Raw genomic sequence first — 23759 nt, 5'->3', positions numbered from 1 at the left:
GTGTCTTTTCTCTCCTTGCAGGTCAGGATGTTCCTTGCCGAGCACCGTGATATTCCAGCAATGATACTGACCAGGAGAGGACTACCCAGTTAAGAATTGTATGGCTTTTTCGTTCGGGAGGAAATGTGAGTAAATGCTCATTAATGCTGTCTTTCTTCCTCCTCTTTCCAGGTTATGGTATTCCAGGATGCATGCGGTGCCAGATGATGGAGTTCGTAACTTCAGGTGAGTGGAACTGAAGTCTGCGATGGATTGAAGACAGGATACTATTCCAGGTAAGTTTCGTAGTGTTTTCTCTCTGCAGGTTCTTGGTTTCAGGTAAGCTGGCAACAAAGAACTGGACACAGTGTTACGCTGCCCACAGCAGAACACCACGAAGCGTGTTCTGCTGTTTGGGTGTGGTTTAAATAGTCTCAGGTAAAGTAGTCCAGGTAAAGTAGTCCCAGGCCTGCCACACCCAAAAGACCAGACCGCATAGCTCAGTTCCTTGTAACTAAGCTAGGTGTGTGCCTCCATGTTGGCTGAGCCTCCCAAGTTAAATAGTCCCAAGTAAATAGTCCCATTCTAATGTTGGTCTTCATGATGGTTATGAGCCTGGTGCCAAAGGCGCCAGGACTGACTCAGTCTTGGATAAGGTTTTTAGGCCTTTGACCTGGCCCTAACTGGAAAGCTTACTTGCCAGTGAGGGCCAGGGTTAAGGGTCATGACATTTTCTCAATCATGTGGCAAACCCTATGGATGTTGTCATGGGTCTGCCTCCGAAGTATAAACCCTGATCTGGCCCCATTAGCCTAGGCAACACTGCCTAAAAGCCTGTTGGCTAAAGTTTTAGTGTATATCTTAGTATAAAGATGAATGGAATAGTCTATAAGATCCTTGAAGTTTCAAGTCTTTATTTGGTTTAGGAAAGACCACTACTTTCACCTCCCAATCGTTTGCGTAATCACGCTTGTGGTCCTGACAGTTGTATTAGTTGATGAGCCACGGGAGTAGATGGATGCCGCTTACATTTTTTATAGAATCATGCAGAGTAGCCACCAGGGCCAGGGGATTTGTTCATGTGAAGGGTTTTGATTGCCTCTGCCACTTAGCATTCAGACATTTCCCTTTCAAAGTTCTCCCTTTCTAGGTTGGAGATTTTGGCGAGTGGGACTGCTTATATATAACCCCCCCCCCCGTTTGTCCCCTTATTGATTCCGCAAGGAATGTAAGTCAGAGTAATAGTCTTCAAACACAAAGGATAGTTGCATTCTCAGTCACAAGGGCGCCTTCCCAAGTCTGCCTCCTGAGGACTGTTTGGGCCGCCATTTTCCACATGAGTGGACTTGTGAGCAACTGATCCGCCTTGTTTGCCCCCACATAGTGCCACTGTTTCGTGCATGATAAAGCTTTCTCAGCGCTCTTGGTACAGAGTAGTTCTAACTGACCCTGCATGTGGTTAAGTGTCTGCTACAATGCTCTGGTCGGGCGCTTTGCTAAACTTTGCATTACCTCCGACAGATGACTCTTTTCCATCTGCTGTCTTTGCTTATCCAGAGTGGCACTCATTGCCATTAACTCTCCCTGCAGGACTGCCTTGAATATGTCCCTAATCGACTAATGCCGTCCCCTAGTGCGCATTTTCAACAAAATGTGTCCATCTTGTCCCCAATGGTCTCTGCCAAAACCAGAACCCCTAGGAAATCAGACGGGAATACCAATCTCCAAAGACGCCCAAGATCTCTTGCCATGTCTAACTTTACAGTTATTGCAGTGTAGTCCGCCAGGACTATACATCAGAGATCTACTTTAACCTTCATAAGTCTAGTGACGCCCATAGTCTATTCCAGATAGAGAGGAGTGGATGTGAGTGTAACACGTAAATCCCTTTGCTTCCCCTCTGAACCCTCTCCAGACACCTTACAGCCCCAGCGTCTCCATCCTCTGCTTTAGTGCTTTCAACGAGGCCCGGACATGAGGGAAAAACCCAAGCCAAAATAAAGTCCCAGCTACAATTATTTTCCTTTGAGGTTCTAGAGATTTTAAAGTCTTATGTTTTTTCTTTGCTGTCTCAGGGCATCCTCTACTGCCTTACCGAAGAGCACTTTACTTTCAATGGGCATATTTAACAGCATTGCTTTTGTTTCCAACTTAATTCCTGCATGAAGTAGGTTCCCTCTGCAAGGATTCTGCTTACATCATCTGCTGCATCAATGGTGCCTGAAATATTAGCAACTGGTCTACCTTCATCGATGGTCTTTAGAATTTCTGAATAGAGTTTGGGACGGAATCTATAGTATCCCATGGGGGCCTATTGCAACTGGAGCGCAGGGTTGTGGTAGCAATTCGCACCTGGTATGTGGCCGATATTGCTACCTAATGCAAAAGCTTTTTGCTCAGTCTCTGGGGGTGCCTCACCAGAACCGGATAGTGTCTCTGCTCTTTTGCATGTGGTGGTAACCACTAAGGAGTCAGATTTTAAATAGGCCTTGAAGTACAAACGGTCAGAAGCTGCTGGCCAAAAAGTATTTTCTATTGTGGGGTTAACAGCTCTGGTAATAGACTGTGTAGCTAGAGAGGGCTGTATCCTTTTATTTATGACTGGAGTAAAGGTATAAACTGACCCACTGTTGATCTTTCTTCGAGCACTTAATCTACAAGGTCTACAAGGTCTAAATCTTGAGGAACATCTGTGATCTGCTGCCCTTTTGAGCAGATCATTGTATAAGACTTGATCATGCCTAGGAGAACAAGCTTCTGGCTGATCTACATCTGGAGGTGGGGAGGAGGGGGAAATCAAGAATTGGCAGTCATAAGTATCCTCACAATATTCAGCATCCTAACAGTTTGTATTGTCTTGATCTGCGCCAATGACCTCATCCTGTGTAGGAGTATTAAGATGGGGCTGTAAAAGGGCATTCACCTGTAATCTGGAGGACTTCGAGGGAGGCTCTCCTTGCATTCATTCCATTTGTTTTTCTGCAAGTGAATATATTTCCATAATGAATACAAAAGGACGAGACCTTGTCCATGGTTTGTTGGAATCTTTCCTTTGCGAAGAACCTGAAGTAGGCGTTTCTTTGAAAGGGAATGTAGCATCTTCAGGGTTCTGCTATGGGCTATAACCTGAAGCCCGAGATAAAGGAGAAGTGGCTTCAGTGTAATGCAAGGTTTTTGATGACATATGGGCTTGTGCTGAAATCTGGGAATGCGTACGTTTCGACAGTTGTCTTTTGAAGTACGCTTGGTGATGCGAGTAGTAATGGGAATGGGCGTCTGTTTCGGTGTACTTTAGTTGTGTGCACTTTTAAAATTTGTGGCCCATGTTTTATATGCACGGATGATTTTTCACTTGATGTATGGGTTTTTGGGCTGTTATGGTGCGCACGAGATGTTGGCACAGAGGACTGCATCGAGGAAGATTTGCTGAAGCATTTCAGTTTCGCGTGGCCATCCGTCAATTAATATTTTGTTGAAAGGCATGGGTTTATCTCTTAAGTGAGAGATTGTGCATGTGTGCCACTGTTGCCGTGTGTGGTCTCCATAGCGATGCCGCCGGCATGCCTTTCGGAGGGGGTAGAGGAGGGTGGGGCGGACTTGGGAAGCTGCTGCTCCAGTTTCCTCTTCAGCATCAACTGTGTGCTGAATTCCACCTCTGACGTCAGTGCCTGCTAGCACCTCTATAGAAGCCTCAGCCTGCATGGTTTTGGCTGCCCTACTTTTAATATGCCAGTCCTTTGGAGTCTTGGGTTGAGAAAGCTGGCAGGCAGCACAGAGGTTTTCGCAGTGATCGAGGAAGGCCCCTTACTGGGATACTTCTTATGACAAGAGGGGCAGCATTTAAAAGGAGTGTTCTTCATGATCAAAGAAACTTGTAAAAGTGCAAGTAGAAAAGCTGGAAAGAGGAAATGTATGCTTAACCAAGGGATATGTGGAATGTGACAAAACCCCGCTCTCACCAGACTGTAGGCCAAGGCCTGACGTAGGCCAAAACCGCAACAGCAGTAGATGAGAAGGTTCTCGATCTTTGTGAGTCAAAAGTGCTGTCGAGAAGAAATAAGTGTTGGTTGAATGAGATTACATTTTAAGTAATAACGATATAAATAATAAAGCCTAAAAGCCATGAGCTGAGCCACTTGCGACCGTCCACCATTCCAGAAAAAAGCGATTGGAGGGATTTCGATGTGTGAAGGACAATGGATACTACGGACGTCACACTAGGAATAGTATAACATACATCCAGTCAATGCTTTTTTTTGACTTTCGAAAACAAGTCATGCAATACTCCGCACACACCACTAATGGCAGCCTATGCAAAGCATGCGATTCTCAGCAGATCCACAAGCCTCACAACTAGGAACATGTGAAGTGGCGGTTTTACCAATTTTATCAAAGATTGTATGATTGATTGAGGCATTTTGGTGCTTTTAGGTGGACCATGAGCAATCGTACACATACCTTTTGGTATGGCCTCAGTAGAATTTACAGGCATAACGGTATGTGGGAAATGGGAAAAGCGCTACATGTCGAAGAAAATATTAAATTCAAATCTATTAACAGATGTGGTAGGAGGTGTGGGGTTTAAAAAGGTTGTCAGGAGGCCGTTTGTAAAACTTCTAGCACACAATTATGGTTTGTTGACTTTGATAGGTCTTGCCATCAACGTCATGGTTTTCATAGGCAAGTCAACAAACTTTGGTTAAATTAAACAATCCTGCTCTGTGACAGGCATTTTCCAAACATAACCTCAACACAGGTGTTGCAGAAAGATCTGTTCCTAAGATTACACCTCAATGCTCTGACATGTAATTCAGACAGTGCAGACTAATGGAGCTTGAGCAATTACAAATATGTACTCGGTAAGGCCACTTCTGCATCACCCCTCCTACTGCTTAATACTAACAGCAGTCCATCCTCTAGGTGAAAAGCCAGTAAGGCAGGTGTGATGCAGTCAACAGAACATCAGATTTGATAAGTACAATACAAGGTCCACCAACTGGAGCACAGGATTCTGATGAGATTGTTGAATAGAATAGCTCAAGGGTCGAGGATTCAAATAGAAACATTTCTTCATGCTAGCTAACGCAGTGGGGGCAATAATGGTATGCCCTGTAAATAGTCTATACCACAAACAAATTAACCCTTAATTCAGAATACACCTTAAAGCAATACAGCCCCAAAGATTAACTTCTGTTTATCCCGATGAAACAATTAAAAGCTTACTGACAAAATTATATGTAATGACCATAGTAATCAGTTTATTACACAGATTAATTGTTTTTGAACGTACAAGCTCCAAAGGAGCCACTGGGTTTTTAAATATACACAAATTTTCTGTCATATGCCTTTTTTTACCCTTACATCCAAATAGACCTAAGCAGTTAAAAAACATAAGAAACATGAGAGCTATTAGGTATGAATTAACTGAGAAACCACATACAAACCCAAAATGTATGGGGAAGAGAAGAGTTGAAACAAATCAACATCACTTGATGTACTAATAGCTCCAATCCATACAAATTTTGACCATTAAACTTAGACCTTAAAACACAGGATGTGGGTAAGGGTTATCTTGTTCTTAACATTTACCTTAATGGTAGGTCCTTAAGAATAAAATTAATACAGAAACAGCTTGAAGTTCTTCACTGGTTTTTCATAACGGTTATGAGTTTAAAAGAATTCCATTAAAAAAATCCTCCCTCAAGTCCATGGACGTGTCCCCAGGAGCACATGAAACCCTAGGTTTTATTTATCCCAATTTAAATGGTCAAGGAATGCTTTTATTCTCACAACTATATTATGACGAAGAACTGGCTTTTCACACAAGTCTTTTGCAAGGATTCAATGGAGATACTGGCTGAAACAGTATTTCATTTTTTTTCCAGGTATGTACAACACGCAGCACTGCTGTATCGGGTAAACATGTGCACAGGGGAAGATGAGGCGTGGGCTCATAGAAAGCAGTCAAATGGAAATCAAAAGGATTTTCTCTTTCAGAGTTCCCCAACTTTATTTGCAGAGGTTATCCAATATATGTTATTACATCGCATACTTCTGAGTCCATTCCCGAGCTATTCTGTTATACCTGAAAAAATAAACAAAAGTAAATACACAAAATACTAGCTTAATATGCAACTAAATACATTCAGGTTAACTCCAAAATTGCTACGAAAGTTTGGCATTATATTTGTTCCATCTACACAGTAATCTTTTACTAATTCCATGACTGCAAAGAAATGTCTTGAAAGCAATTACACCGTGTCCCACATACCCCAGCACACAAAAAACAGATTGCAGCAGGGCAAGCAGTTTCTTTTTTTTTAATTTAAAGGCTGTAAAGCTTAATAACAAATGGGGAATATTTGCTAAATCCCAGCGCACCATCCAAATCACAAAATGGCAGAACTGTACAGTCCGAGCACAAGACTACTCCAAAGAAAGTCAGGTGGCCATCAAGGAGGAGTTTTGGAAACAATGTGGCCTTGGTAGTGTCCCAAAATGCAAGTCAATCTGATTTGGAATTGCTGTTTCGGGCTCTGGGACCAAGGAAAGAGGGAGAATCTCTGGCATGGCAGCAAGACAAATGAGCAAATATGGGTAAAAGTAGCTGGATTGTGGAGGCATACCAATGGGATGCATTGTTTGAAAACATTAGTGGGTAGGTGTTGCTGAAGGCTATGCAAACGGAGGCTTTCTGGTGAGTGCTTACATGGGCAAACGATGGGAGCTAGGTCCTTAGCTGAACGGAAAACGATGTGACGGGGCACAGGGGGTGGGGATAGCAGGCACCCAGGCCAAACAATGACCATGATGAAGAGCAGTGGCTAATGTATGCTTTTGAAAATTATTCAAAGTTAGGACTTTGGGGGACTCAAGACAGCAGAAATGGTAGATTAGACTGCTTGGAGTTGGTAGGTCATCAGTGCACACATTCACAGCAGAAACCAGTGAAACATCCCGTTATGGGCATACTGTGCTGGTGTGTTCCATTCATTACATTAGACTACAATCACAAATGATTATCAGAACTGTATGGACAAGCATAATGGAAAATATTACTCATCAGTAATGGTAAATATTAATCAGTATTAGTCTGAGGCGTGCATCTGCTCATAGTCACATACTAGGCATATATCGGCAAACAGTGGTTAGTGCAGCGTATTACATCTGGTCTTGTTTCAAATTCAAAAAGGATGTCGACATAGGCTGTTAGGGAAAGTTTTTCTAAAGTCCAACTAAGACTTCCTAAAATCATATCTGAGGCAGTACAAAACTCTACTCTTAGTAGAAGGCTGTACCACCTGAGAACATTTGGTAGGACAGAGCGAGAAGCCAGGCTTATCTTAGGAGGGGGGAAAATGCTGTATATACGTACAAAGAAATGGTAGCATAAATATGGTTCAAAGAAACACTGACACCAAGTATTGTACAAATAATGGTTTATTTTAAATACAGTAGGTCAAGACAAATCTTGGGGAACCAAGTACTATTCACCCAATTTCCTCTTTCCACCTTCACTGGATCTCCTTCACCCTCTTTCCTGGGGACTCTACCATCAGACGAGGCTGCGTTGGGCATGGAGGACTCATGCTGCTGAAATGGACACCATCACGTTCCGCTTGGAGCTGGACGCTAATAGAACACTCGAAAATCTCTAATTCACAGAACTGCGCTCTCCGCATTGCGACCAGCATTTTACAACATTCCCAGTGAGTGCGCTCTATGGATGTATGGGACTTTCACTGTGTTATTATGCACTGCCATACCAGGGCCGTATGCTTTCCACCACCTTCCAAGATGTCAGGACAAATCTTTTCCTTGGTGTCTACCCACCACAGGCCCTGTTGCAGTGTGATTGGTCTATGGCCTACTTTTAAGGGCCATTCCCCACGCCGGCCCTCCTCCCCAAGGTCCACCTTCTAAGGCCCGGTTTGTCACCCCGTTTGTTGTCCGGTTCGTAAGGTGGGCCCCCCGCTGTTGCCTGCATGTAAACCCCCCCCATCCCCGCTTTGGCCTGCATGCCTGTAACCCCACCCCAGTCCCCGCTGTTGCCTGTATGCCTATAACCCCCTCCGACCCCCCGCTGTTGCTTGTACGTCGTTCTCCCCCTTGTTGATCACCAGTGTATCCCCGAGTGCCCCCCACCCAGGTAGGGTGTGAAGTGTGTGCCAGCCATACAGAGAACCTCGTTCCACGTTACCGCTTGTGATTTGTCTCCGTACTAGTATGTGCCTGCCACATGGGCCAGGCACCATACCACTCAATGCGGACATTTACCTTGCATCTATATGTATCTTACCTCTATATTTGTGCCTGGCCCCTCACACCTACTTATGGGCGCATATCTTGCCATCTATGGTCGCTGTCGCCATGCAACATGTGCTGGCACCATGTATATGCCCACTTATGACCTTGCAATCGTTTGTAGCTGCCGCCATGCAACATGTGGCGGGCACCATGCTCTTGCCCAACGATACTGAAAATGCAACTTTATTTAATATTTATATTGCGCCGGTAGCTCGCAAGCCTCAGGGCGCAGATACAACAACACGAGACAGATACAGTGCCTATACAAAAAGGGACTGACAGAAAAGATTCACTTAGGATCTAGGTTTTCACCAATTTGCGAAATCACCTAGTTGGTCTCCAATCTTATTTGTTTAGGGAGTTTGTTCCACAGGCCCGCTTGCAAGTATGGGGAAGGATCTGCCTAAGCCGCATTTGAGTTTGTGTGGAGCCACTATGATTTTACCAAGGTAGGAAGTTCTTGGTGTTCTGCTGGGTACATATAGTTGAATCCTGGAGTTTAGATAGGCCGGGGCTTTTCCAAAGATACATCTGTGCACAAGAGTTAAGGCCTTGAACTGTACCCCATCTTCGATTTTCCCTTCTGGAGTCACTGATGTGCTGTAATCTGGTTTTATGCTCAACGATCCTTACTGCATTGTTCTCGACAACTTGGTAACTGTGCAAACATTTTAGAGGAACCCAAAGCCAATGCGTTACCATAGTCAAAGCGAGACATTATGATGACTAGCAATAGAGGCACAGTTGTCCTCTGATATCTATGGCAGGATGGATTTTAGTAGTCTGAGATGGTAGGCACAGTTTTTCTTTATGTATTGTGCTTGATCATCACCCCCCCTCCCCCCCCACCCCTCCCCCCTCAGGATGCTTCCAGCATCATACCAAGGGTTCCGACTTTACTCAGAAGCTGAATGTGTTTATCTTTGATCTGTAATGACTTATAGGAGGTGGATAATTTTGCTCTGGCTAGAGGAGAGCCAAATACCATGCGCTCTGCTTTTTTTACATTGGGACATCCAATTGGAGTCCATCCATTGTTCCACGCTGTTGTAGATCATGGTAAGATGGTCACCATGTTGCTGATCGTCTCCACTCAGCTCAAACACCAGTTGGGTATCGTCAGTATAGTTGGTAAAAAAGATGTTAATATGACAGAGGACAAGGCATAGGTATCTCAGGTAAAGGTTAAATAGCAAAGGTGACATGCGGGCCCCTTGAGGAACTCCACATAGAATTTCCTTTTCCGGGGAGAACTTGTCGCCCCAATGAACCCTGGATATACTGTTTTTTAAGAACGACATTATCCAGCCGATGGCTTCATCTGAACAGTTGGCTGTTTTCTTTAGTGCAGTCTGGAGTAAGTTCTAGTCAAGTAAATCAAACGCTGCGCTTAGGTCAAGGAGGATGGGGAGGCCTGTCTTTCCCTCGTCTATGATGCTGAGCATTTTGGTCTGCAAGTCTAGCATGGCCGTCTCCGTGCTATGGGCCGGGTGGAAACCGACTGTTGGGGGTGGAGGGAGTTCGTAGATTCCACATGTGCCTGGAGTTGTCTGGTAGCAATCCTGGCCATGATCCTTAGGACAAAGTTACAGTTAGTAATAGGTCTCAAATTATTGGGATCCCTTTGGTCGAGGTTGGGTTTCTTGACCAACGGTATCACTCTGACCCTTTTAATGGAGTCAGGCACTTTTGGTCTCTAAAAGATGCATTGATGATTTTGGTTAGTATCGGAGCGAAGATGTCAGTGCTATGCAAAATTATTTTAGGCGGGAGAATGTTCTCTGTGCATGTAGTGGGTTTCATGGAGGTGAATACCTTTGTCATGTCACTGATGGTGATTTCTGAGAACTTGAAAGTTTCGTTGAGGTGGTGTCTCAATTGGCATGGTGACTGTAGTCTTTTTATTGATCAGGGAGTTTGTAATAGAAACCCTGGCTTTGGAGATTTTATTAAAGAAGGCAATCTGGGTTGCATCACATTCTTGTGTGGGTGAAAATGGCGGGGTAATGGCATTAGGTTTTTCTACTGATTAAGATGTTGAATAGTTTACTGGTGGAATTGGCTGCTGTGGCTATCTGTTCTATAGTAGTTTTTTCTTGGCCTCTAGTATCATGTGTTTGTATTTGATTTCACTTTCCTTCCAAGAGGCTTTATTGGCAGGTGAAGGGTTTTTTCGGCAGCTGTTTTCTCCATTTCACTCGTCCCTTTTTTGTTCAGCGAGTTCATTTGAGAACCATTGTTTTTTTGGATTGGTCTGGTTGGCTTAGTTTGAAGAGGTGTTGCTTGGTTTATTAGTTTTTCAAGATGGCTTAATAAATTTGTCAGTAGGGATTCACATGAGTCTCCCATTGATAACTTTCAATGTTTGCAAGGCATTGCATGAGTTGGTTTCTGTCAATGTTTTTATAGTTTCGATGTGTCGCTGGAACGGGACAGTTGGGAGTTTTGGATTTAGGAAGTGGCAAGGAGATGTGGAATGTTATACTGTGGTGGTCTGACCAAATGCACGGTTGTGTCATAAAGTCACAGGTTTCAAGCTAGTTTGTGACAACCCAGTCAAGTAGGTGTCCATCGTGGGTTCCTGGTTGTTAATCTTGAAGTCAATGTTGTTTAGAAGTCTTTGTAGATTGCTGGCTTCTTTATCATTAGTGTCCCCATACCAACGACTGACGTCTCCCGTAATTAAGGTGGCTGTGTTGGGCCCCTTGAGCATGATAAGGCGGTGCGTTATCTCTTCATTAAATTCTGGGATAGATGTGGGGGGCCTGTAAAGAACAATCAACTTTAGGCTACTGTTGGCCGTGGGAAGGTGTTTAAGGTGCAGGATTTCACTACCCGTACATGCTATGTTACTGCGGAACATGTGGATAGAGTCTTCAAATTACTGCAACGCCTCCCCCCTGTCCTTCTCTGTTGGAGTAGAAGATTGAATAGCCCTCCGGGACTGCAATATCGCAAGTGGGGCCTATTGGGTCCTTGAGCCAGGTTTCGGTGATGATAAAATATCTATTTGTACGTCTACAATCCTGGCAGGTACACATTGCGCGTGTTTATTAAGGGAGCAAGTATTGAGTAAGCATAATTTAAGATCTTGCTCGATAGTGCAGTGGCGCACGGCGCTGTTTTATGGAGAGGTAGTCAATGTATTTTTTTAGGGAACCTTTTAGTTGCAAGGTTTTCCCTAGGTGGAGTGTCCTGGCTGGAGTGGTCTATATCTGTAGCGATGGCTTTTTCAACCAAATTCATGCATTGGAGGTTGTAGAAGTCTAGCACTAACTTGTCTATAGAAAGTATCCCCATAATTACCTGTGATGAAGTTACAGGTAGGCTGGAGAGACTCGAACAGAGTGGTTCCTACCCTGGACGCCAAGGACCGGCTTGGTTTTAGAAGCGCTGAAGCGCCTGACGTTCCTCTAAGTAGCCAACGGGGCTTCTGGTCTATGTAGTTGTTACGCTCCTGTGAGCTCACACAAACACGGAAGTGTCTGGATTCACACCAATAACAGTACACTATGATATATGCTCACAACTAGTGCGTTTATGTAGCTGCTGCCATGTAAGATGTGGCTGGCACCATTTACTTGCCCAACAATCTATGCAATCACTGCAAAGCACTTACTGTAACTGCATATATACCATGCAACATTCATGTATGCACGCTGTGTTATGTTAGGTTTATATAGCGCTTTAATCGAAAGTGCTTTACAGTATAACAAGGTACAATAATGAGAAGCATATTTACAATCATGAAACAAACCAGTAAGACAATATGTAGAACAAATGACTTAGATGGAGGGGGAGAGGGAAGGGAGGAGGTGGTAGGGAAGAAATGATTATACAAATAACCGATTTGAGAGCAAGGGGTGTGAGAAGGTGAAGGGAGGTAGAAGGGAATGGGGAGCTGGAGAGGAGAGATGGTAGGGAAGGAAAGTCAGGGGGGTGGAGAAGAAGGGCTTTCAAGCAGGTGCGGAAGGAGGAGTAGGTGGGGATGGAGCAGAAAGAGAGGTAAGGAGTTCCAATGTAGGTGGGCCAAGAGCTGAAAGGAACGGAAGTGTGAGGATGCACATGGGGTACAGTGAGTAAGAAGTGGTCTGCCGAGCGGAGTGAACAGGAGGGAGTGTAAAATGAGGACAGAGAGATGGGGGGGGGGGGGGTGGCGAGGTCATGGAGAGATTTCAAAACCAGACAGGGGAATTGGAGTGAGGAGGAAATAGAGTCGCGAGGAGCGAGGAGACAGAGTATGGTAGAGAGTGGTAGAGTGTAAAGCTCTTATGTAACCAAGTAAGCCTTCTTTACAGCGCCACGATGCCCGAGGGCAGTGGGCGCTTTACAAATGCAAATAAATTAAAATTAAGTTCAACACATAAAAACCAACTCTTTGTTTGCAAACCAAAGTATAACCTTATTTACATCACAATAAGCAGTCAAGGTGAATCAAAGCTATAACATTCAGAACATTAAGCTATTCTTGGGGAGTAAAACCAGGTAAAATATACTTTCAGAATACATTAAGTAATTCAAGGGTACTAGTCCCTATTGGTCATAATACACAGTGCTATTCAATTATAGAAACACTTGATTGGACCAACACTGATCTCTTGAAACACAGATATCTATCAGGAACGGATACAGTGACCACTCCAATGTTACTTTTAAGAGCACAGTTCAGAGGGAGTAACAACTTTCATACTACCTGGAGGTCTTAAGCTTCTCAAGTAAACTATGTGCCCAAGAGCAATTCAGGGAAAGTACAACCCAACAGGTGAGTAATGTACCATGTACTCTAACCACACGCAACGTGACTTCAGTCAGGCAAGTAAGAGTACCTATTTGAATTAGAGCAGCAGTGATTCAAGCTAAGTAGCCGATAATACTTTTCAGAGGGGCTACAAGCAACTCAAGGACAAGTAAGAACCTTGTGAAATTATTTTAGAAGAGCACTTAAGCAATTCAGGGAAATCACACCCCAATGTTACAAGTTTAGAAGAGCAGCAGCTAGTCAAGGCCAGTAAAGACATGTATAATTTTTAAGGGGGGCTACAAGTAACAATGTATTAAACTCCAAGATGTTTTTAGAAATGCCCTAAAGCAGATCAGGGAAAGCAAAACAAAATAACACATTTAGAAAGACTCAAGGTAGTTCAAGGTGGGTATATCCTATTGTTCAGCTTTCACACTCATTCACTTTACAAATTATAAAACTACCAACAATGTTACTATTTTATTTTATTGTGTCTTACAGTACAATTGTACTTTTAACAAAACACGAACATAAACAGCAAACGTAACAATTAATAACAGTTTATCACGATATACCATCATTTAACATCAAATTATTAAACAACGGGCAGCCTCCACATCATGTAATTAAATCCACTGCACAGGCCCTTAGAAACTCTAAAATATGAATAGAACTGCAGTTCATTACAATTTAAGATCCCCCCCCTCCACAATTCGTCTGTAGGGACAAAATTATAGATATAATGAGACCGCAAAGTCCATAGACTGGGACACGGCACGCACAAATGCTTTAGAGTCTGTTTGTGACGGTGGCGACAGAGCCTCTGGTCCCGTTGGGTGTTCTTACGTCGTCCCATGATTTCTTGTTTTAACACTAGGTTTAGCCTCAGTCTTACAATTTGAAACCTAAAGTGCCTTGAGGGATGTTTTTTCCAAGTATGGTGCAACAGTATTAAAATGTTTAATTGACCAGACAAAATGATCACCAAAACATTGATATTGCAGTAAAGACTCTTAATAAGTTAGCCCAGACATATCTAGATAATTGTGTCTTGGCCAATTAAGGTGTAGTTCCCAGTTCTTCTGAGGATACACCTATTTCTTGTAATGTTTAAGCAATCAGAAGCCCTGACTACTAAAACCATACATGACCTTTTCTTCTATTTGGCATTCAAAAACTCAAATTGACGCAGCTGGTGAGAACAAAATACTTGCAAACAACTGCAGCTCAAGCAATCATGATCTGAATGGGGAGCTGCCCTAATTTATAAAGTATAAATATTTAGGCCAATCCATTTGTATGTTCCTGGTTTGGGCTCCATATATCAGTTTTGGCACCATTTGCTGTTTGTACAATTTTAAAACTGGAAGAATCGAAAATCTCCCAAATTTAGCATCAAATAGGCATAATTTAACAGTGCTCCCACAAAATTGGCCTTGAGGTCCACCACAAGGTCAGAGCCATACAAATTATCAGACAGGCAAGCCTAAGTAAGTAAACTTACTAACCACCTCAAGGTAACCAGTTTTTAATTTGATTTGCTTGTATAGCGCGCTGAACCCTGAGGTAGCTAGTTAGACGTGCTCCAGACATGTTATACATGAGTAAGTACAGAAGAGGTCCAGTAGTGAAAATGCAGGATAAAATAGTGAGAATCAGAAGAGTGCTAAAGTGTACATGTCGCACTAAACAATAGGAGCAGTGGTATAAAATGTACATATTTACAGAGATAAGTAGGCATAGTGGTTGTAAGTTAGGGCTTGGTGGTCAGAGAGAGGAGCCAGGATTTCACTTTGAATCGGAACGCTAGGAAGGAAGGTTCCTCTGAGCGCCGGGGACAAGGAGCTAGTTCCCCCCTGACTTTTGGAGCCTGAATTTGGGGATGCTCAAGCAGTGGGCATATTTGGTTCTGGTGGGCATTGAAGTGTTTTTCCATGCAAATTTGTCGGCCAGATATTTGGGAGCAGTATTGTTGAGACATTTGTGTGTGATCATGAGTGTTCTGAAGGCGATTCTGTCCTTTATGGGTAACCATTTGGCCGATTGTCTGGCTTGGGAGATGTGGTCGAAACGTGGTATATTGAGAGCTGATCTAAGAGCATTATTTTGCAATATTTGGAGCTTTTGGATGTTTTGTTTACTGGTGCCTAGATAGAGGGAATTTAAATTCCAGGGAATCATTTTGCATTTTTTCCTACCACCCTTTAACACCAAAACCTTTCATTTTTATGTGTTTAGCGACAAATGCAGGCTATCTAAAAACTCTATTGACAATGTTACTATTTAGAATGTGAAAATGAAAAGCTAGTAAGCTAACTTCCACACTTTTTAAAGGAGCAACAAGCAACTTAAAGGTTAGTATCAACTTTTAGACACCAGCTTATTCTACTACAGAACCAAAGTTACTCAACAACCAATTTACAGGCAGGTACTTTTAACAGCAGTCATATTTCAAGACCGAAACCTTCTCATCAAAGTCCTTCCCGAATTCTTGAGTTTTCTCAGTGGTAGAAGAGGAACGCTAGTAGTCTAGGAGCCAGCTGTAAGCAGGTCAAGATAGGGTTCAGCTGCAGGAAAGTCAGAGTTCCAGAGGATTTCTCTTCAGACAAGTACTCCACAGAAGACTCCTTATATGTGCTCGATAATTAGGCCTGGGCGAATGGTATGGGCAAACTCCCAACAACACGAATCACCCACTCAGCTTCAGAGGATGCACACAAGACTCAAGGTGAGCATTACCCAAGCCAACACAGTACCTTAGGAGAAAATAGCTTCTGGGTGGATACCTTCAGGATGCGGTCGTTGGGTTCTTGGTCTGGAGACTGCCACGAGTTTTCCTTCAGTGTCCATTTCTTCAGTCATCGATGGGGGGAGGCTTCCACCAAAGTATTCTTATCAGATTCTCACGACTCTGGATTTGGTGCCCTTTTACATGAGCCAGATAAATAACCAATATCACTGGTTGGATTCTCTTCTCTTGTTAATGCACCCTGGTGAGGGGACTTCAGGGATTCGAATTGCGTTTCTGGAGACCCAGCAGGAGTCCAACAAAGTTTCGGATGAAATTGGATTTCAGAAGACCATGTGCCGCACTCAAGCTAAAGATCCCCTGGTATTGGCGTTTTGCAGCCCAGCAAGGTCACAGCATATGAAGGGAGGGCTCGTATTGCAGGTCTTCTCAAGAATAGTGGATTTCACCAGCCTCTGGGAAGGAGCCGTCACATTCGAGGACCCCAGGTCACTAGGCAGGAAGGGGTACATCAGGCTACATAGCAGGCTCTCCGGTTGCTGGAAATAGTTGGACTTCATTTCTTCATCTTCGGATTTGTTTCCAGTGGTCGACCTGTTCGCAGCTTTCAGGACCGGAATATTAAAAGCACAACTTCTGCAATCTTAGTTTACAGAAGGGGGCAGCCTGGCTGTCCAAACAGGACAGCCAGCCTCCCCCGCCCCCCAGTGGAAATGGTTCTTTTCAGACAAAGTGCAAGGAAAAGGGCTGCAGAGTGACTCCTCAACTTCCTGCCTTCTCAGACACTCTGGAGCCTCAGCAGGGAATACAAAGGATTCCCTCTAAAAGACAACTCCAAGCAAGGACGTTCCTGCCTAAAACTGCAGCAGACGTCAGAAACAAGCAGCAAATGGGAAATGGCAAAAGGAGCCCACTATTCTAGCAGAATGGTGGCCCTCCAGTGCATTACCACGGCTGATTTTACAGCCTGCGAATAATAATGTCCAAGTCATAAAAGTAGTTACACTGCCACCAGCCATTCAAGTTTATTTGCAATTGCAACAAATATTTTCCCAGGTAAGTAAGAAAGGGGATACAGTGCATCTCCCCAGCACTCCACATAATGTGGGGTGTGCTGGCTCACTACATAAAATGTAAATAATGGGATGCAAATCTCACTTTACCACTTGGGAACAGTATTTCACCAAAGTACATTAAAGAGAAATTAAAAAGGGAAGCACAAAGGGGCAACCCAGCCTAAGCCCAATAGTAATGTTAAAGGACATTTGTACCGCGCACTATCACCACCAAAGTGGTCTCCTGGCGCTCTGGCGGCTCTGAAAAGGGGAGTAGAGGGGTGGGTTAGTGGGAATAAGCTGGAAAAGTGCAAGAGAGCAGTGATGTGCTGCTGGCAGCCTCAGCCCGTAAGGTCTGTTGGCTGGGCTTGGGGTGTTTTATGATCAGTAGTCGTGTGCTGTTGTGCAAGTCTATGTGTGGTTTGTTTTGAAGTTTGTGCGGATTGCTGCGTTTTAGGCTTGTGGTTGTGTTTGGTTAGAGTTTGAGAGGTGTATGCAGAGGGATGAAATTGTTAGTTGGCATTGCTGTCCTTGCAATTATGGGATTCCATCTAGGTGCGGTACATGCTGACATTCACATTTCTATCTAGATGCGACACAAGCTAAAGTGAGGAATCCTGAGTGTGGCGCATGCTAACAATCACATTTCTATCTAGATGCGGCGCAAGCTAAAGTGAGGAATCCTGAGTGTGGCACATGCTAACAATTACATTTCTATCTAGATACGGCGCAAGCTAAAGTTCAGAATTCTAAGTGGGGTGCATGTTAAGAATCCCATTTCTATTCAGATGCGACGCACGCTAAAGTTAAGAGTTCCATACAAGTGTGGCACATGCCAACAGTCACATTTCTATCTAGATGCGGCGCAAGCTAAAGTTAGGAATCCTGAGTGTGGCACATGCTAACTATAAATCTACACACTATGGAGAGACGTAAAAAGGTCACCCATAAAAAGAGTAAAAGACCAGGTGAGGGGGGAAAAAAGATTCCCACTCACCTAGGGATAACATAAAAAAAATTAACATGTCCAAGCAAAAGGTTCTGGGGTTGACACAGGTCAGGAAGATTTATCGCCAATATGAAAATCTTACCCATCATGGCTGTTTCTGTAACACTATCCCTGACCTGCGTGTATAGTTACCACGGCTCCTTCGCACGTCTTTCTCTGTCCTTACCTAAACATGATACGAGTACACTTAAGTTATTTTATTTTTTTACTGTTCCATTTGCTCCCTTTGCGGGGAGGTTGGGTGGGCGCGTGATTCTAAACAGACAAAAGCCATAGGAAGACTACTACTGGTAAGTAATATTTGCCTCTTCTTGCTTGTGAATCTGCTTACAGTCGCATGCTTTGCGTAGACTAGCAAGCAAGTACCCGATATATGTGGTGGGCAAGCCAAGGGTACAGTTGCAAATAAATGCCTCAACACCGCTTGTCCCACCTCAGAGCCTAATCTTGCATGCATATCTAAACAATAGTGCTGTGTAAATGTGTGCATTGAGCACCATGTTGCTGCCTTGCATATAGATTTCAACAGTGCATTTGCTAGGAAAGCATGAGTGGAGTGATCTCTTGGTTTGAACAGAAGTGTTTTATTGACAGTGTGTAATATTGTGGGGTTTACATGACAATCCATCTATCAATTGTTGCTTTTGCGACTGGATCACCTTCACTTCCTGTTGCCAATGGAACAAAAAAATTAGTGTGTTTTTGCATTTTGATTTAAAAATCAAATCTCGCTGTGTTTTGGATTTTGGTTTAAAATCAAATCTAGCTGTGATTTGCTTGTACTGTGTGCTTTTCTGTGACCTGCTGGCCCAGTGACTGCACCACTGTACTTTTTCAACCCACCTACTTTGTCCCCCCCCTCTCTCTACCTCACCCATGGCGCTTTGTTTCTCTCATCTTCTCCAACTGCTTCTCCATCGACCATCCTTCCCTTCTCACCAAGTCTGGTAGGAAGAAGTGCAAAAGGATATCTTGGCCTCCCTATCGCCGACACATATTCCAGCGCTTCTTCCAGAAAAACCCTCACTGACATACTTTGTTGTTCCTTTGCCATATGATCTCTGTGCTCTGTTCCTTCACCTCTCCCATTAATGGTGGCACTTGCTGGGAAGCCCTCATGGCCCCCTTCGACCCCTCAAAGGTCATCATTGTCTACCTAAATGGCATCGTCATGGCCCAAGGCCCTCAGGCCAATCTCCTCCTCTTTGATAGGCGCTTCCCTCACCGCAATCTCCTTTAATCTCCTGCTGCCCTCCCACCCCCTGGCTACCTTGCCCTCTTCCCCCTCTCTTCCCCCCGGGCTCCTTCACCTCTGCAGGGCGTACCTCTGATTTGTACCTCTCCCTGGAAGGCCTTTAAGGCAGGCAATCTTCATCTTGCCACTCTCAACACTCGCTCAGTTGTCAAACACTCCGACATCTGCCACCTCCTGGAAGAACTGGACCTAGATGTCCTCGGTCTCACCGAGACATGGTTCACGGCCAGCTCTGTCATGAGCTTTGCCACTCTCCTCCCTGATGGCTACAACATCTTCTCTGCACCCAGATCCACCCGGTCTGGAGGGGGGTGTAGCCCTAATCTTCCCTGAGTGGATTCCTGCCTCCATCATTCCCATGCAGACATACTCTTTTGAATGCCTTGTCTGCAGGCTCTCTCCCTCTCTCTCCTGGCCACTTTTATACTGTGGCTACTATATCGGCCTCGTGGTCAGATCACCTAATTTCTGAGAGGGTGGACCTCTCCTCCTGGCCTCAACCACTCAACTCCTTCTTGGTGACCTCAATAGCCATCTTTACTCTTGTGACCTCTGCGATTCCCTCTCCCTTTCGATCCTCCTCTGACTCACTCAGCAGGGCACATGCTTGAGGTTTTGATCTCCTCTGACCCCCCCCTCCTCTCTATCCCTCTTACCACTCCTCGAGCAATCACTCCCTCTCCTCCTCCCAGCTCTCCCTCTCTACCCCCCCCCCCCCCAGCCCAGGCCAACCCCAACACTGCCACCCACCTTCTCAGACATCTAATCCATGAAGCGTGTATCAGTTGAGGCTTTCACTGCCACCTTCATACCACCCCCCTCCCCGCCCATCCGGCTGACTCGCATCCTGACACAGCCATTTCCATGCTCTACTCTTCTATATCCGATACTCTTGATGCTCTTGCCCCTGCCATGAGGATCCGTTTGAATCCCAAAGCCAAGAGCAACTCTGGGTACAACTCTGACCTAGTTACCCTTAAACTTAAGTGTAGGGTGGCCGAGAGGAAATGGAGGGCTTCTTATTCATCCTCTGATAAACTGGCATGCCGCCTGCTCCAAAGGCAATACCGACTCGGTCCACACTAAGTCCACATCCAAGCCCATGTGTCTGCGGAATCTAACAACTCAGCCGAACTTTTCAAAATCTGCAAGGCGCTGGCCAACCATGCTGCAGTATCTACCTCTCCCGTAGTCTCTCAGGCCCTTTGCACAGCCCTGGCCCCTCATTTCATCTCAAAAACCCAGGACATCCTTCCTGTCCACCCTCTCATCCCCTCGCCCGATTTTCCATCTGCAAACTCTGACCCCCCCCCCCACTGAAGCCACCCCCACCCTCTTTCTCCTCCTTTCCTCTTCTCCCCTGACGAGGTCTCTAGACAAGTACGATCTAGGACAGTCTCGTCAAAACAGGTTCTTCCCTGTTCCTCCAAAACCATCAAGGACCACATTGACACCCTTGCTCCTGCCCTGGCCGATTTCTGCAACCACTTTCGCCTCAGTTTTCCCCTCCCCTCCGAAGCACTCGTGCACCCTTTTCTCAAGAGACCCACTGCTGACCCATCCTGGCAGGCAAACTATCGCCGATCTTTATCACTCCTTTCCTGGGAAGTCATCTTGCAGCTTAACCTTCACTCAGATTCTGTTGGTTGTCGCCACAACCATCAGTCTGGCTTTAGAGCTGCCTAAAGTACAGAAACTGCGCTCCTGAAAATCTGTGAAGATCTGCTCTCCAACCTTGACATCCCCTCTGTCCTCATCCTACTCTATCTCGCTTCTGCCTTCGACACGGACAACCATACCATCCTGCTCAACAGTCTGACAATCTGGGTACCACTGATCAGGCTCTGGCCTGGCTGACTTCTTTCCTCTCTGATCGACCCTCCCAGGTCCTTCCTTTCCTCCATCTCCCCCTCTACCTGTGGTGTTCCTCAGGGGTCTAACCTCTCACCCTGGCTTTTAACCAATACCTCCCAACTCTCGCCCATCGCAATGCATTTCTCTGCTCTAATTTTCAGTGCTATGCCGATGACGCTCCACTCATTTCCAGGCTTCCCTCGGCCACCTCTTCTCTCATCTCAGATTGCCTGTCTGCTAGTCAGGAGTGGTGTGCAGCCAACGATCTCTGCCTGAATGCCAGTAAGACAGATCCTCCTCATCGGCGCACCTTCACCCTCCTTTCCAGTCACTCTGGCCCGCCTCCCTTGGCCCTCCTCCTACCCACACCTGCAAGGCTAAGAACCTCTGTGTCAACTTCGACTCCACGCTTTCCTTTTCTGCCCACACCTGATGTCTCTAAAAAGTCAAACTTCCAACTCCGCCTCCTCAGAGGTATTCTGCCTTTCCTCTCCTTCCCCCAGAAACTAACCGTCTCTCGAGTCTTGGTTCTCTGAAGGCTGGATTACTGCAACAGCTTCTTTCTAAATCTACCTGCTTCTACTCTCCACCCTTTGCAACTTATCGAGAACAGGAAATGCAAGACTTGTTCTTGGCCTCAAGCACTGGGATCGTATCTCTCCAGCCCTGAAATCTCTTCATTGGCTCCCAGAGGGTGCAATGATTAAATTCAAGACCCTTTGCATTGTCCACAAGGCTTTCTGGGCCCTGGGTCCTAAATACCTTCACCTCTCAAGCTCTTCACTCCAACTCCCTCAGGGTCAGTAGTTTCTCTAAAAAATGAGCCGGTGGTAGATCTGTCTTCGGCTGAGGCCTCCCTGCCACGCTGAAATTGAGAACCATCTCTGGTTCTGGAAGCACCAAGACCTTTCTCTCTGCTTCTGCCGTCACTCCTCCACTCCCCTGCTGATCTGTTCTGCTTCGGCATTGTGCAACTTGTTACCGTCGGATTTCAGGCCTGGGTACTTGCTCACCCTGCCACGCACCCACACTGCCTCCTGGCAACCCTTGCACTTGGGTCTGTATCTAACCCTACAGACCCCCCAACCTTTCCTGCACTTAGACACCCCCTGTCTGTGCCCTAAACCTAGCACTTTCCACTAGCTGGATGACCTACCACTTTATTCCTTTGCACAGCACTTTCCACTTCTTCCCCTGCCCCTGCACTTCCCCCCTACACTTGCGCATTCTCAATGGCACTGGGCCTAGTAAGATCGTTTTTGTTCTCCCTCGTTTTCCCCTCCCTTACCGCGTCACGCTCAAACACTTGTGTGAGCATGATACAAATAAAATATCAATAATAGATTTACATTAGTCGAGGTAGTACATTACTGAACTTTTAGCATCCAATGTATGAAACGCTCATCTAATTTGAGGGCTCTGGAGGTTGTGGATTGGTTGACATGAGACTTTGGGGGGAAAAAAAATGGATTGAATTCTTAACACCACTTTATGCGAATTGAGACAAAAGGGTCTGAAACTGATACTTGTAACTAGCATATCCTTATGAACGTGAGCGGGACCAGGAAATCTACCATGTAGGTTAAATCCTTTTATTGAAGTCTTTTGCATCTGTTCAAAAGGTTGACCCATCAATTTGCTTAACAGGTTAAGATCCCATCCTGGTATTGGATGAGCAATTGAATGGTAAATACGTTTGACCCCTTCCATAAAAGCCACAATAACTGGAATGCACCACCAAAAAAAAAACAATCTTACGTTTAGGTGTAGCGTATGCTGAAAGTGCCCCTAAATGGAATTTTATAGCGAGTTAAAAACCAGAGCAGAGACTAGTAGAGAAATGAGTTAATTTAGTAGACCTGTTGGTGTTCAAGAAACAAAATCTGTCCCGTTATGTGTACCCAACAAACAAACCCTTTCCATTTATTGAAATAGCAATGTCTGGTGTTAGGTGTACGTGCCTACTTTAATATTTCCATATGCTGTGTGGATAGACTGATGTGTCCAAATTACGACTACAGAAGCCAAGCTGCCAAGTTGGTTGTATGAGGTGCTGGAAAGGAGACTAGTTGGGACTGTGGAGTCAACAGGTCCACTGAGGGTGTTCGTGTGGTGGACACAGACATGCTGAGCAGTTGGGAATACCATAGCTGTCTCGACCCCAAATTGATGCAATTAGAATCATGTTTGTATGTTCCTGATGCAACTTGTGCACTAACTTTGGCAACAGGAGGGCCTCTGGGTAATAGAGTAAGCACCTGTCCCTGACCAGCTCATCCAAGGTGCATTTCTTTGTGGGCCCTTGTGTGGGAACCTGGAAGAAAAGTGTTGGCACATGCTGAAAAGAGATCTGCTCGTGGAAGTCTGCAGTGTGCAAAGATCTGTTGGAGTACATTGAGGTTTAATTCCTACTTGTCTGCTTAAGCGGTTTTCTAGCACTGTTTGCATCCCTCGAACATGCTGGGCTTTGTAAGTGGATCTGCTTCTTGACACACCACTTGCAATTTCTTTGTGCTAGAATGGATAATTATAGTGAGTGCATTACTCCCAGTTTATGTATGACATGGCAGCAGTGTTGGCTGTGTTGATTAATACTCTTGTTCGGTAGGTTTGCTTGAAAATAGTAGTGCCATTTCTACTGCCAGAAGCTCTAGTATGTTTATGTGTTACCTGGCTTGCTGTGCTGACCACATACCTTGAGTTGAGATGCTAGTAATGTCCAAGCCCCAACCTGCCATGGATGAGTCTGTTGTGATGGGTATCTGAATCATTGGCTTACAAAAAGCCTTCCTTTTAAAATATTTTCTTTT

At 44.9% G+C, this 23759-nt stretch overlaps 1 protein-coding gene across 1 annotated transcript in view; it reads right to left on the bottom strand.

Moving 5' to 3' along the window:
- Nucleotides 1-5210: 5210 nt before the first annotated feature.
- UBE2D2 (ubiquitin conjugating enzyme E2 D2) overlaps nucleotides 5211-23759 on the bottom strand; it is a 383568-nt gene continuing 365019 nt past the window's right edge. The window contains exon 7 of the mRNA XM_069652674.1: nucleotides 5211-6064. Within this exon, the coding sequence (XP_069508775.1) occupies nucleotides 6019-6064 (46 nt within the window). The 3' untranslated portion in view covers nucleotides 5211-6018. The remainder of the gene's footprint in view (nucleotides 6065-23759) is intronic.

The sequence above is a fragment of the Ambystoma mexicanum genome, chromosome 3p (genome assembly GCF_040938575.1).
Source record: "Ambystoma mexicanum isolate Mex_15411 chromosome 3p, UKY_AmexF1_1, whole genome shotgun sequence".
NCBI classification, from domain to species: Eukaryota; Metazoa; Chordata; class Amphibia; order Caudata; family Ambystomatidae; genus Ambystoma; species Ambystoma mexicanum.
The sequence above is the reverse complement of the archived record's forward strand: the minus strand, read 5'-3'. Positions and strand labels throughout refer to the sequence as shown.